This window comes from Myripristis murdjan, chromosome 23 (genome assembly GCF_902150065.1).
Source record: "Myripristis murdjan chromosome 23, fMyrMur1.1, whole genome shotgun sequence".
Taxonomy (NCBI): domain Eukaryota; kingdom Metazoa; phylum Chordata; class Actinopteri; order Holocentriformes; family Holocentridae; genus Myripristis; species Myripristis murdjan.
In genome coordinates, this window is record NC_044002.1 from 22,399,918 (window position 1) to 22,414,935 (window position 15,018).

The 15,018-nt window shown below is 42.9% G+C and overlaps 1 protein-coding gene across 4 annotated transcripts in view; it reads left to right on the forward strand.

The window, feature by feature from the left end:
- The window catches only part of nav3 (neuron navigator 3), a 490,514-nt gene that overhangs the window by 313,645 nt on the left and 161,851 nt on the right, over positions 1 to 15,018 (forward strand). For all 4 annotated transcript variants that reach the window (XM_030045462.1, XM_030045459.1, XM_030045460.1 and 1 more), the window contains exon 6: positions 12,226 to 12,294. In XM_030045462.1, coding sequence (XP_029901322.1) covers positions 12,226 to 12,294 — 69 coding nt within the window. The remainder of the gene's footprint in view (positions 1 to 12,225; positions 12,295 to 15,018) is intronic.

The following is a 15,018-nucleotide window of genomic DNA, read 5'->3' on the forward strand; positions in this document are numbered from 1 at the left end:
TGTGTGAAAATCCAGCGCTGAGAGAACAGTCATATTCGACTGGAGTGTGTTGGACTGGAGGAGGAGGAGGAGTGTTGGAGGTGAAAGGGGACGAGGACGGGGCTGGGGGGGGGTTAGGTTTTGGGAAACAGCTGCCTCCGATTCCCACCCTCCTGCCCCCTCCTAGAAACAACAGGTGTGGAAGCCCCCACCCTCCCCTCCTCGCCTTTTCACCCCAAATTCGCCGCTGTAAGACGAAAAGCCGAGCGGAGTTGGCGTTCCCGGCTCACCACCGCCTCGGTCCACCAACACCAGTGACCTCACACACCACACACACACACACACACACCGATACTGTAGATGCACTCAATTTTTATTGCCGTATATTTTTAGCCGGCATAAATCACCAGGAAGGCTCTGCTAACAAGTCGAGGGATGGAAGCAACTACATACGTTTACAGTTTCTGTCGTTGGGCGGCTTTTCTCAGTTTGCCGCCTTATTCTGTCATTTCTCGTTTTTTCCCACTTCAAAGAATCCGGTTTGAACTCTCATTTCAATTCAGAGGTAACAGCACTTCCGCTCGAGTCGCATGTTTTAATTCTCTTTTCGGGTTTCCTGCAGTCTTTAGTTCTGCCGGTGTGGCGTTGGAGAACCAGTCGGAGGATAAATAGTCGAAGGAGGCCCCCCCGACAGGCTCGCACAATGAGGTTGACCGAGTTAATTTCCACCCGCAGGCCCTCTGCCCTGCCTGTCCACGGCCCCGCTAACGTCTCACTCCCCCCGGGGCCGATTAGTGAAGCGGGCCTGAGGGCTGGAGGCCACGGCCGAGGTCAAAAGGGCCACTCCATGTCTGTCGGTGATAAAGCAAAGACATATTCTCCTGTTAGTGAGGGGAGGAAAGGAAAGTCTGCTAAGGGATGGAAATTGAATTTAATAAAGACGAGATTTTTTTTTTTTTTCTTTCTGGAGAATGATGGAAAAATACTCCCGTCATTTCATGCTTTGTCGTAAAAGGCTGTAACTGATGATGAGTTTTATGGGCGATTAGTCTATTGCTTATTGTTTTATGATCATTACCTGATGTTTTCAATCTGCTCAGTCTGATCAGCAACCAACAAGACCCAGAGCTTTATTTTTGTAATTATATGAACATAAGAAAAATAAGACAGTCTTCGCATCTGAGTGATCTTAGTGAAGCTGGAATCAGAAAATATTCAGCGTTTTTACTCGATAAATGGCCTTATGATTACTGAAATGACCTTCAACTAAACAACTATGTTAGTGCTAAACTAAATATGTTTTTTGTAAATGGATTTCTTGGGATAAAGGGGCAGATTAAATAAGATTATTCTTCTTTCTGCTCCCTGTCATTCAAGATCTGGGAATGTTTGTATTTATATTAAATTGTTATTTTCCTATTATAAATGAATGAAATAAAGAAAAAAGATTTAAAAAAAAAAAAAAAAACCTAAACATTTCGACACTGTTGCATCTGCAGCTACTGAATAATCCCTCACACTGCAAAAACTCAAAATCTTACCAAGAATATTTGTCTTACTTCTAGTCAAAATATCTCATTACACTTAAAATAAGACATGATCAGCTCAGAAATAACTTGTTTTTAGACAATTTTCACTGGTTTCAAGTGAAAATTTACTTGAAACAAGAAACAAATTCTGCCAATGGAACAAGCAAATGTTTACTAGTGACACAAGTGAACAAGTAAAAATTTGCTTGTTCCATTGGCAGAATTTGTTTCTTGTTTCAAGCAAATTTTAACTTGTTTCAAGTAAATTTTCACTTGAAACAGGTGAAAATTGTCTAAAAACAAGTTATTTCTGAGCTGATCATGTCTTATTTTAAGTGTAATGAGATATTTTGACTAGAAATAAGACATTTTGATTTGAAATAAGACAAATAATCTTGGTAAGATTTTGAGTTTTTGCAGTGCAGCAGCCAATAAACTGGACTGGGAATAAAGACGTGGGATTGTTCAGGGGGTCATGACGAACAGCCTCTCTCCCTGTGCTCAGACAGACTTGCACTGTGTGTGTGTGTGCTTGTGTGTGTGTGTTTGGTGACAGTAGAGTGTGGATGAGCCAGAGGATCAGGAGTGTGTGAGTCAAACGTCACACACTCCAAACATTCAGCGAGTGTCAGAGGTGAACGCCCTGTGTGTCCGCTTTTGGATCTTTTAGACGTGCATCAAAATAAAAAACTAAAGCGAGAAGCTGCAGATGTTCGCGCAGCGTTAGTGTCATGCCGGCTATTTCTACAGAGTGCACTCTTAATTGGAGGAAAAACACTTGATGTAATGCTTTAACACCGTTATAAAACAACCGATTAACTACCTCGCCGTGGTGCAGCTTGCTCTCTTTCTTTTTATCTTTCTTTTTATCTCTCCAGCTGCATGCATGACCTCTCGCCGAATGAGGCAAGATCCTTCCCCTTTTCCGAGTGTGTCGTTCTGGGAAACATGAGAAAGCCGACAATAAACCACGTCGACGAGGCAGCTCGAGGTCGAAATCGTTGCACGCGCCCGGCAAAGTAAATTGCGACACTTTATCACAAAACATCTCCACATCGTGTTGTTTTTATGCAGCGGCAGAAGACGGTCCAAGGGTGGAATTTTCCATTAACGCCGTGATGTATGTGTGCATACGGCTTTATTAAGCACAGCTGTGTGTCAAAACGGTCGCGCGGCCAAAGCCAGAGTGTGTTATATTGCCTATAGACCATAGGCGGTTCTAGGGGGTGGCAGGGGTTGGCAGCTGCCCCCCTAGAAAAATGCCTTGCCACCCTAGTTGCCACCCCAATTTCAGACAATTTATTTTTTATTTTTTTAATTGTGGCTGTTCGGAAACTCGCTGTTACGAGACTCAAATGTCCGAGTGCAAGTAAATGCAGCAAAAGTTGACACTCCCACTATTTAAGGGGTTGATAAATAAATAAATAAATATTTCTAATGCCACCTTTTGGTTTTCTATTCAATGCTTTACTCATGTACCACAATAATAGAATGTTTTTGAGTTAAAATATCCTCATTTGGGGGTTTTCCAAGCAAATGCTGATATATGTGATCGTTTGGTATTAAATCAGCATATATATTTCTGCCACCCCTTAAAGTCTCCATGCCACCCTCTTGCCACCCCATGAATATTTGTCTAGATCCGCCCCTGCTATAGACGCAGAAAGGTGCGGGGATGACAAAGAGAAAGAGAAACTGTTATCTGAAATTCATTGGATCTGTCGTTGCCCCGTACATGATGAGCTCAGACGGCGTTCGCTTCAGGGCAAAATAACTCCTTCTCTCCGCTGAGGTGATTACGGAAGGCTTTAGATTATATAAAAGTTAGACGAGGTGGAGTCTATGCGGCGCAGCGTTATCTGTGAAAACCTGTTTTCAGAATGCGGCACATTTTTGTTCTTGAGTGAAAAAAGCGTCTCTGCATGTAAATTGGTGCGGATTCGGGGTTGAAAACCGCCTTTGTGCCGCTTTACGTACCTGCTAATGAATCTCTGCTTAGTCCATGTGAAGTTTGGGACTCTGATTGGTTGAACGCTAGAAAATACACGTGTAGAGAAATATGAAAAATATGAAACTTCAGTGTAAGGGTTTACATTCATGCGTTAAATTACATTTACCTTACATTTGGCTGTCAAATGCATTTATGTGTGTTATGTATAAACTGCAGCAGGGTGCATAGATTCATCTTCAAAGTCCATAACTACGTAATCTCATTTTGAAGAAGCCACATTTAGCTTATAACAAGAACTCTGATGGCCCTGTCTTCATCATGTCAAATTAAAGGACAAGTTCACTGTTTTGGAAGAATGTTTGGGAAAAGCAAAGTTATGTATAATCTGTAAATAAGGCCTCCACTGCAAAAACTCAAAATCTTACCAAGATTATTTGTCTTATTTCAAGTCAAAAATGTCTTATTTCTAGTCAAAATATCTCATTACACTTAAAATAAGACACGATCACCTCAGAAGTAACTTGTTTTTAGACAATTGTCTCTTGTTTCAAGTGAAAATTTGCTTGTTTCATTGGCAAAATTTGTTTCTTGTTTCTAGATAATTTTCACTTATTTCAAGTGAATTTTCACTTGAAAACTCCAAAAACAGTGAACTTAACCTTTAAAAGAACATTTTTATTTACCACCTCAGTCTGTTCGTGACCTTTTTTTGAGGACAGTGTGTCGGCTCTTTCTCCTTTTTAATGGCGTTTTTTTTTTCCTTCCACAATGCCACCGACGTAAAGTCCCTTCATATCCTGTATAATTCTAATTTTCCACAATGATGAATTACTCGAAGCTCAGATTTGGCCCGGAAGATTTAGTGTGCCTGGGTCGCTTCTTAAAATACAGAGCAATGGGTGTTTCAAATTTAAAATCTTAAGCTCTTTAAATTACCTAATTATCTCTCTTGCAGATTTGCACACACACACACACACACGCGCACGCACATGCAAACACACTCTGACACACATTTGGCATATTGCACTCGTGGAATGGGGTGCTTTCTATAGACAGCACCTGCTGGCTTGACTGGTGTCTCTGGGGCAGGGGATGGGACGTGTGTGTGTGTGTGTGTGTGTGTGTGTGTGTGTCCGAGGGGAACTCCCCCATTGGACTGAGCGCGACAGCCCGGAGCCACGGGAGAGTCAGTGTGCTGTTGAGGGCAGGGGGGTCCCAGGCAGGCCAAGCAGGGCACCGCGAAACCCTCCCCTCTTTAAGTCAGCATGTCCCGGGGCGAGCACACTGACCCCCCGCTCTGGCGCTCCTCACGCCTGCCCACCGCCGTGTCGCGCGACAGGAAGAGCCGACTGCCCTACGGGAGAGCGTACAGCCCGGCCAAGCCCGACTCCTCTCCTAGGTACAGTTTGGAGCGTGTGTGTGTGTGTGTGTGTGTGTGGCAGAAGAGAGAAAACACGAGGCGACATGAGAGTCAGTGGCATCATGGAGACCGGTAACTAGCAGCTTGTTGTGGTGTTTTTGTAGACTGTCACACACTGAATTGGTGGGTTTTCCTTTGTAAATGAATGGATATGGGTCAGATGTGGATCTAGATGTTGGTTTACACTGCAAAAACTCAACATCTTACCAAGATTATTGTCTTATTTCAAGTCAAAAATGTCTTATTTCTAGTCAAAATATCTCATTACACTTAAAATAAGACATGATCACCTCAGAAGTAACTTGTTTTTAGACAATTGTCTCTTGTTTCAAGTGAAAATCTGCTTGAAACAAGTGAAAATTTGCTTGTTTCATTGGCAAAATTTGTTTCTTGTTTCTAGCTAATTTTCACTTATTTCAAGTGAATTTTCCCTTTTTCCACTGGCAAATTTTGCCAATGAAACAAGCAAATTTTCAAGTGAAAATTCGGTTGAAACAAGTGAAAATTGTCTAAAAACAAGTTACTTCTGAGGTGATCATGTCTTATTTTAAGTGTAATGAGATATTTTGACTAGAAATAAGACATTTTTGACTTGAAATAAGACAAATAATCTTGGTAAGATTTTGCGTTTTTGCAGTGATATTGTTTATTGTTTATTGTTTATTGTTGATCCACATTAGTCACGGCCTCAGTAGTTGCTATTCTTCCTGGGGTCAAATAAAAAATACAGTGGCAGTATCATTAAGCTTCCTCTTCATAGGACAGTTTTTCGAAAGCCAGTCTATATTTAGATCTCCTACAAAATAAATTTCTCTGCAGCGTGATTTGCACTGCAGAAAATTATTTGTTATTTCAGTGTTTAAATCTAATTTCACATGCATGTACATACTAAGTCCTTTATTCAGCTGCTGGCACCGACACATTTTGACTCAACTGTCTCCTGACCTGCTGACACCTTCCAACCTCTGAAGAAGAAGACGGTCGAGTTGACATACTTTGGTCTCTGTGGCCGAATAAAACATATTTCATCTGAGCTCCTTGGGCTTTTTCACCGCAACAAACCTGCACCTTAATCTGCGCCATCTTCGCCGCTAAAATCTTGTTTTTCTTCAAAAGGAGGTGAAAACACATCTGCCGGTGGGATGGGTTTAATCCTGTTTCTTTCCGACGCAGTTTCACAAGGAATTTTTTTTTTTTGTTTTTTGTTTTTCGAGGAACGAGTATAAATAGGTCGAAACGAGGCAGATCTGGCAACGCGGATCAAGAAAATAACACTTAATTGAAGGGAATTCTGGAAACAAGCTGATTAGCTCTGGAAACAAGTTGGATTATCTCATTACGTTTTTTTATTCTTCTGGGTGGCTGGCAGCAGGCTGCTTGGTGTGTATGTGTGTGTGTGTGTGTGTGTGTGTGTGTGTGTGGAAAACGCTGTAAAGGCACGATAAATGCCCAAGTAAGACTTCCATTTCTGACTGTTTACAGCATTAACGCGGGATAGACGCAGCGTAAAGCAACGATGAGGGATTTTTCTACTGCAGGCAACCTGTTGCTGCCTTGGGCGTTTTGGGATTTCATTCGGTGGCACACACACACACACACACACACTCACACACACACACACACACACACACACACACACACACATCTGGATGAGAGTCCTGTGCACAAACGACTTGAAGAAACGAGGATGGAGGCACAGGCGCTCATCAGGGCCACGTCGGACGGTGGCGTTTCGTCACCTGCTGTCAGCACGTCGGCCATTTTGGCTCTAAATCCCATCAGTTTCTGACCTACAATCAAGCTGAAACTGATATTGCCTGCGTCGATACGACAGAGGCGGCGTCCGGTGTCCGCCTGCACGTGCGCCGCAGCGTCCCGGGGCGGTGCAGGGAGGCCATGTTGATGTATGTTGTATTTGATCAAAAGTGACAGGCTAAGCCCCCCCCCCCCCTCGCCGCCCCGCCACCGCCCCGCCACCCTCCACCCACCCCTTGCATCCTGTCCTCATGTGTTCTCCTGTCTTTTTTTTTTTTTTTTTTTCTTTCCCCCCACATGGAAAGATCTTAAAAGTGGTGGGCTGGATAAGCGCTCCAGGCTGGGGAGTCCATACCGTTGCCTTCATGTTTCACTGCATTTTATAAGTGGGGGGGGCGGTCTTGTGGTGGGAAAAAATGTGCGCCGCAGTTTTCGCCCCCTGACAGATAACGTGCCGCGGTTGATTATTCAACGCGACTGCGGGTCGCTCCTACACAAGCGGCTCTTACCCTTCATTACCTCGCCTCGGATTCCTGCGGCCTCTGTTGCTTTTAAAGATAAAAAAAAAAAAAACCCTCTTCCTCCCCGCTAACAGCCGCGCGCCGCACTCCCACTCCGAATCTCCACAGAAAAAAAAAAAAAAGAAAGATCAGAGGCTTTTACTTTAAGAGCGGCGTGATGTTAAAGTTAAAGTTTTTAGCCGGGGCCTTCGTTTAATCCTCGGCTCGCTTCACCTCCTCCTCCGCGTGCCGGGCGCCATTTAGGCGTCCTGATGGAGCGGGAAAACACACACGCCGCCGCCGAAAAGGCCAGCGGGAACGTATTTCGCCGCCAGAGATCATTAACCGGCGTGTCACGTCTCGTATACCTCGTTTCCACGGCGATAAGAAGGCGCTCGCCGCCGTAATGCGGAAGCCGCCCCCCCCCCCGAGCGCGTTTCCTCGGGCCCCCGCCGCCCGCCGCCCGCCACCCGCCGCCCGCCGCCAAGCTCGTTAGCATATCACCGCGTCATGAAAACCTCCGAGGTCAATTAGCGATGTACAATGACTCGGCACTTCATCGCCGGTGCGTTTGAGAGTGAGGTTAATTGTCCAGAGGGGGGAGATGGAAATGGAGAACGACTGCGCGCGTGTGTGTGTGTTTGTGTGTGTGTGTGTGTGTGTGTGTGTGTGAGCGAGAGAGAGCAAGCAATTACAGAGCCATATTTTAGAGAGTAAGAGGGTTCATTTAAATTTGCCCGTCGCCTCAGCGGCGCCTCATCACTCCGAGTTCGACCTCACGAAGACGTGAGCACAGCCTCAGCCCGTGACGGCCACTTTAATTCTACATAAAGATAAAACGTTTATTCGGGGGTTGATTTTTAACTAATAATCTCCTCAGCAGGGCCTGATCTTAATCTGAAGCTGCAGTATCAGAATAACATGCAGCCAAAATGCTCATCAGCAACACACACACACACATTTATTCAGCCTATGCAGTGTCAATATTCAACTTAGTATCGATTTTGAATCAGATTAGAGTCAAATTAATGCAAATCGTGACAAAGATGATACAAAGTTGATAGACAAATGATACAAAGTTGATACAAAGTTGAAGGTAATTGGCAACATTGAATAATCCAAATAAAATGTGAGCATAAAGAGTGAACTGACTCCTCCCTTTAGCTCTTAATTGTCCCTTTTCTGTTCCCAGGATTTTCGTCTTACGTGATCATTTTATGGTCACAGGAGAAATGTCGCTCTGACCTTTGACCTCTTTTTTTTTTTTTTTTTTTTAAATCCTTATTTTTACAGACTTTCCGCGCTTTTGCAAACTCGGCTTCCTGATCATTTTCACTGTCATTAGTGAACAGGAAAGCGGCTTGTACGGCGTGAACCGTGGTGATTTGCTTTCATTCGCTTTATACCGACCGCAGTTTGGCCAGAGGGTGGCGCTAGAGGAAAGGTCATGAGGTCTCCAGAGTTGACAGGGTTCATCTTCTGGGGAGCACGAGTGAAGTTAATGCAGTGAATGAAGCTGGATTGGGTTATTTATTGATGATGTATTTGATGAACCCTCCTGTTATTTTCAAATTTACCAACATCTTAAATGTTTGGGGTCAATTTGACTCCAGCAGTTTAAACTTCCACAAAATTATTATGATTTAAATTGTTACCAAAGTTTATGTGTCAGGTACTTTATGTTTCTTTGTTGACGACTTAAATAGCCCTTTAAATAAAACATAACCCCCCCCCCCACACACACACACACACACACACTTATACATCCAGTATTCCTATTACACCACTATGGAAAAATATGCAAATCACCATAAAATCTCACTGATTGACCTCAAATTGGAAAAAAATATTAATTTTTGGTGTTTTAACGGCTTTATATTATTTCTAAGTACAGATTTTTGTTATTTATAACCGATGCGTTACAAAGTGTGTAGAGGACATTGAAAACATCATCATGTGAATGTCATGTTTACCCGGTAGTGCCCATTAAATTAGGAAAAGTCATTAAATATGAAGCAAAAAAAAATATGTTAATCATTTATTCTGAGACGTTAAACACTGAATGGGGTCAAATTGATCCCAAACATAATAGGAGGGTTAAGATAGATAGATAGATAGATAGATAGATAGATTCCTTTATTGTCATTTCGACATGACATCAGAGATGCACTGTGAAACGAAAAAACGATGCATTGGTCACAGTAAAAGATGGATAAAACACCATAAAACGTAAAGGAATAAAAAGAAGAACAAGGATAAAAGAATCAGAAAGAGGCATTATAAATATATAAATAAGAAGTGTCCATGTTTAAAGGAGCAAAGTGTAATACCTCACGCTGCATTTAATGGGCAACATTTCCTTAAAGTGCTGTACAAAATAAATCCACAGCAAACTTTTATTCGTCTTGTTAACTTTGCTTTTTTGTTGTTGTTGTTGTTGATCCGAAAAAATGATCCGATTAGCGCCTCAGAAACTGTGACACGATCCGATCCGCGAGTGTTGTGATCCGCTGCGCTCCTACTCACCGCCTGTGAACCTTAAACACACTCCTGAAAACAGAGCGTCATCAATTTGCCAGAAACTGCAAAATGAACCGTGATGCATGTGGAGCAAGCATTTCTTTTTCTTTTTCTTTTTTCTTCTCTTTCACTGCTGCACTCATCAGAATTCAGTCCGGATAAGAGCATCAACTAAATGCCGAACGTATTAAAATGTAAAAATTCATCATTTGAATTGCGAAGCAGTTGCCTTTGGTTTTTATTTCAGTGTCATGCTGGGAGTTTAGAGTTGCACGCTGAGAGCAAGAAAATGGGATGTGATGAGTGGAGTGCGTCACTCACAGCCACCCAGTATAGGTGGTTTATTGTCTCCGTCCACTTTCACTCACCAACGCCAAACCAGCAGCCCACAAACACAAAACAGAGGACAAGTTGTTCCCGGTTGTCAGAGAAGAAGGGCAACAACAGTCTGGCGCTGCTTCCTCTTATCCCTCTTGTGCCGCTGATGGGAACCCAGATTCAAAAAACTCAGCTGCTCTGATCAAGATCCACTTTTTTTTTTTTTTTTTAAATCGCTGAGCTACTTGTTGAACTGCTGCTGCACGTTTGCTCCCTCTCCAGAGGAATTATTTGGAAAAAAAATCAAGTCTGGATGTCTGTTTAAGTCCTTGGAAGGTATGAGGAAAATGTTTCTGTTCAAATGTAGTGAATTGCTTGAATTGTCTGCAGGATAAATGACATGAACGGGAGCTTCACGTCATATTTCTGCAATATAAAGTCAGTATTTTCTTTAAAAGCCCTTAATCGCCTACGTTAGGTGAGGCTTTTTCTTCTCCGGCAGACATTTTCATTATTTCCTATTATTTACACATGCAGCGAGGCGGCGCGTCTTCCTATTTGTAGCTTCGGTTGAGAAATAAGTCGCTGCTTATTGCATTTGATGTAATTTAAGGTCCCGCTTTTCTTTAAAATGATTCTATTAACCATAATAGCCCAGATTAGTCAACCCTGCCATGACTCCACCACACTAATGCAATTCATTTATTCATTTTCAAAACATACAGCAGCACATACACCAAGCTTTCATAAACATCTATTTTTTTTTTGTTTGTTTCTGTGTCTTTGCCTGCGGTTATGTGCGTTATTTGCTGTTGAATGTGTCATTTTGCCGGTGCAGCCAGCAGCCGTGGACACTGTCCAGAGGCCAAAGTGTGTTAATGCTGAGAACGAGGAGAAAAACACAGCTTAGAGAGGACAGACCGGTGCTGCTGCTGCTGCGATGCTGTGACCATAAGTGACGGTTTAGCTCGTGATCTTGACAATTTCACCGGCATCCGACCGTTTTCTGCTGCCCGGCTGAGACTGTCGAGATTTCAGCGTCCAACAAAAACCCAAACCAGCCAGTCGACTTGCACGTTCACCTGGATGCCCTCAACTTTTCACTGTAGAGGCTGCAAATATCTCATCTTTTAGCAAAACCACCATGTGACCAGTTTTCAGTTGTTGTGCAGCAGCAACAAGCATTTCCCCTCTGTTTGGCTCCACTGTAAAAAAGACATCACTCATGTGTCATATGTCATTTAAAGTCATTTTAGTGTCACATTCAGAGAAAAATCTGCCAGCGGGATGAGATAATCCCACTTTTCCTGAATTTTCTTGTCATTTTCTTGCGCCTGGTGGGCTTTGTTTGAACATATCTTTACTCGTTCCTCGAAAATGCATTGGGAACAAATAGGATTATCTCGTTTCACTTGTTTGGAAAAAGACAAAATTTTAAGCCTCAGGATGAGAATAAATGATATGATGATAGGGACTTTTTTTTTTTTTTTTTTTTTGTCCAGTGGCTCTGAGCTTTCAACAGAGGCTCTGTTCATGCAGCTGATGACGAACAGTGAGAAACATTCACATGGTTTGCGAGTCACACGTACACACACACACACACACACACTAGAACACACACACACTAGGACACACACACACACAGATGGATAAACAGCAGCCTGACCGCCTGTTGTTTAACGTCTTGTTTACGCGGTTATCGAAAGCCTTTGTCCTGACAGCGCTCGTGTTTTCCTCGGCAGGTTAAACCGCTTCCTGTCCAACGTGACGGCAGAGGCAGAGGCCGGCGTGATACCCCCCCCCCCCCCCCTTCCCCCCCGTGCATGACTAACAGCGAGCGTTGGCCCATAAACGGTGACTGGCGCTTTGGGTATTTCCTAACGCCCGTGTTTGGGTTCTCTTCAAACGAGGCCACCACGAAAATCAATCGTGAAAGTTTTTCTCGGGCCGAGCGCCGTTCCAGGCTTAGTCATGAGCGCGCGCCGGCGACGAACATGTGTGAGCCATCATGTGAGGAATCAAAAGAAGTGTGCGCCTGTGTGTGTACGACGATGCGGACCATGTGCTTCTTCTTTCCCCCCGTCTTTGCTCCCCTTGTCTCGCTCACTTTCCCCCCCCCGCCCTCGTCTGCTATCTGAAAGCCTCATCTCACTCGCGTTATTGCATTAAGGCGTGGATTAAGAAAATTTCATCAAGCCGTTCCTTGACTGAATCTCTCTCTCTCCTCTTTCTCTCTCTCTCTGTTCTTGGCAGTCTCACAGCACGATATGCAAGTCCTCCGGGCCACAGCGGAATAGGGACACCGCAGAAGAAGAACACAAGGTAAATTTTGCATCTTAACTTCCTTCCCAGCTCATGTCCTGCAAAAAAAAAAAAAAAAAAAAAATCTCCCCCATAACGAGCCATTCAGTCTATATTTCATGTTAAAATCTAATTTTTTCTTCAAGCAAGTGAAGAAATCTGCCAGTACGATGAGATAATCCCACTTTTATCCGGTGCAGTTTCACTTGTTTTGTGATTTTTTGTGTTGAAATAAAGCAGATCATAAAGAAAATTCTGGCAATGAGTCGATTCGCATCAGAAACAAGTGGGATTATCTCATTCGACTGGGTTTACATCGATGGTGTGGTGCTTTTGGTGTTTGAGAAGTGTTGTTTAATGTGTTGTTACCTCTGGGAGCTGGCCTTCGACACGTCTTGGCAAAGACGCTGCTGCTAAATGCGCTTACAGACGATATAATGACACTCTTTGTGTTGCCAAGCTCCGGGCTGCAGCTCGACTTTGGCAAACGGCAGGCGTCAACCTGGGAAAGTCAAGAGAAACACACTTTCACACATAAACACAGACGCCGAGTCCACTACCTATGCATAAACACATGCGCGTTTATACACTCACACATATGGAGATGCACACACACAGACACACACAGACACATCAAACAAATCTCCATGTTAAAAAGTCATCCTCAGTGTTAAAAATCTCATATTTCTCCGAACAAGGTAAAACATCTGCCAGCTGGATGAGATAATCCCACTGCTAATCAACTTGTTTCCAGACTTTTCTTCAATCCAGTGTCTGATCTGCCTCTTATTCCTGTTCTTTCAACATATTCATACTTGTTTCCAGAAAAAAAAAATCCGGAAACAAGAGAAACTGCACTGGAAAGAAGTGGGATTATCGCATCCCACAGGCAAGAACAGATCAGATTTTTAAAAGCATTTTGAGAGCGTCCGGCTTCCTTAATCTGATGTATTTCCTGTGGAGACAGGATGTTGGGGCGGGGCTTAACACAGAGAGGCATCTTTTAAAAAATGTGAACCAACAGGAGATGAGAAATGGACAGAACAACAGTTTTATTTGATTTATTTGTTCAAAAATGTGATATTTTATTGATTGATTTGGGGGTTTGTGGCTGTAGAAGTAATGGTAGTCTTATAAAAAGTTGCTAAATTTAATGAACTTTTTGGCATTTGTGTTTTTTTCTGGCACTTTCATTGTACTAATAATCACTTGCTAAGAGGATTCAGATTTTTTTTTTTTTTTTTTTTACAACTGTGCACCAACACTCCTACAGGCACGTACACACACTTAGACATGCACATGCGAGGCATTTCCCCCCAGGGTCCAGCTGTCTGATGCTTGCAGCAGCATATGTCGCAGCTCAGAGGTGATGGGAACCAGCAAGTAGGCAAATAACTCCCGTGCAGCCGCCGCCGAGCAATGACAAAAATGCTGCAGACAGCAGCTACGCCCCCCGAGGGGTGGTAATCTGCCCCCTCGCATCACTGACACAAACCCCACCGCCGAAATACCACGAACACAGACACCGCAGCAATCTGACAGCTTTAGCATTCCTCCTCCGCCATCTGATTCTCATTCATGCACGTCTGACTCTTTGGAGGAGTTATTTTGAACCGGGGGCGGGGGTGGGGGAGGGGTGGGGGTAAGAAATGCAATTAGAGAATATGAAATGAGAAAACAATTGATCTGCGAGAGCAGCGAGGAGCGTCCCCGTCTGAAGGTGCTGGCTTGTTTTACTCTCAGACGTTCACCTCCCTCTCTTTAGCCCCGCTGAAATGGACATGTGGAGTTTCACCACGATACGATATTATATCACACTGCAAAAACTTCTTACCAAGATTGTTTGTCTTATTACTAGTCAAAATATCTCATTACACTTAAAATGAGACATGATCACCTCAGAGGTAACTTGTTTTTAGACATTTGTCTCTTGTTTCAAGTGAAAATTTGCTTTAAACAAGTGAAAATTTGCTTGTTTCATTGGCAAAATTTGTTTCTTGTTTCTAGCTAATTTTCACTTATTTCAAGTGAATTTTCACTTTTTCCACTGGCAAATTGTGCCAATGAAACAAGCAAATTTTCACTTGTTTCAAGTGAATTTTCACTTGAAACAAGAGACAATTGTCTAGAAACAAGTTACTTCTGAGGTGATCATGTCTTATTTTAAGTGTAATGAGATATTTTGACTAGTAATAAGACATTTTTGACTTGAAATAAGACAAATAATCTTGGTAAGATTTTGCATTTTTGTAGTGCAGTTCTTTGGACAATGATAACGATAATTACTGATATCAGAAGGCGGCCACGATACTATTTTGATTCGATTCAGTTTAGGGGCCATGATTGATATTGAGGCAATATAATTATTCCCATTTAATACTAGTAACCCCTTACTGCCTGAATTTATTTACAGTTATCTACACAAATAAATTGTTTGTGTTTTTGCCTTCAAGCAGATGCTAAATTATTGGTGGTAGAGTGCTTCCAATACAATTCTTGGTATGTGTGAAATATGCATCAACAGCATCAGTGGGATACATACACCACCTCGGCTGCATTAAGACTGGAAGTGGTTTGAGGCGAATTCGCAACAATAGTCTACAATAATAAATTAATAAATCAGTTGCATTTCAGTGCCGTGTTTCAGATCAGATCAGACCAGATGCAATTTGTTTTAGGCTAAAAAGTGCCGGACGCAGCCGCGGTTGCAGCACCACAATCCAATCAATCAATCACCACCATTTT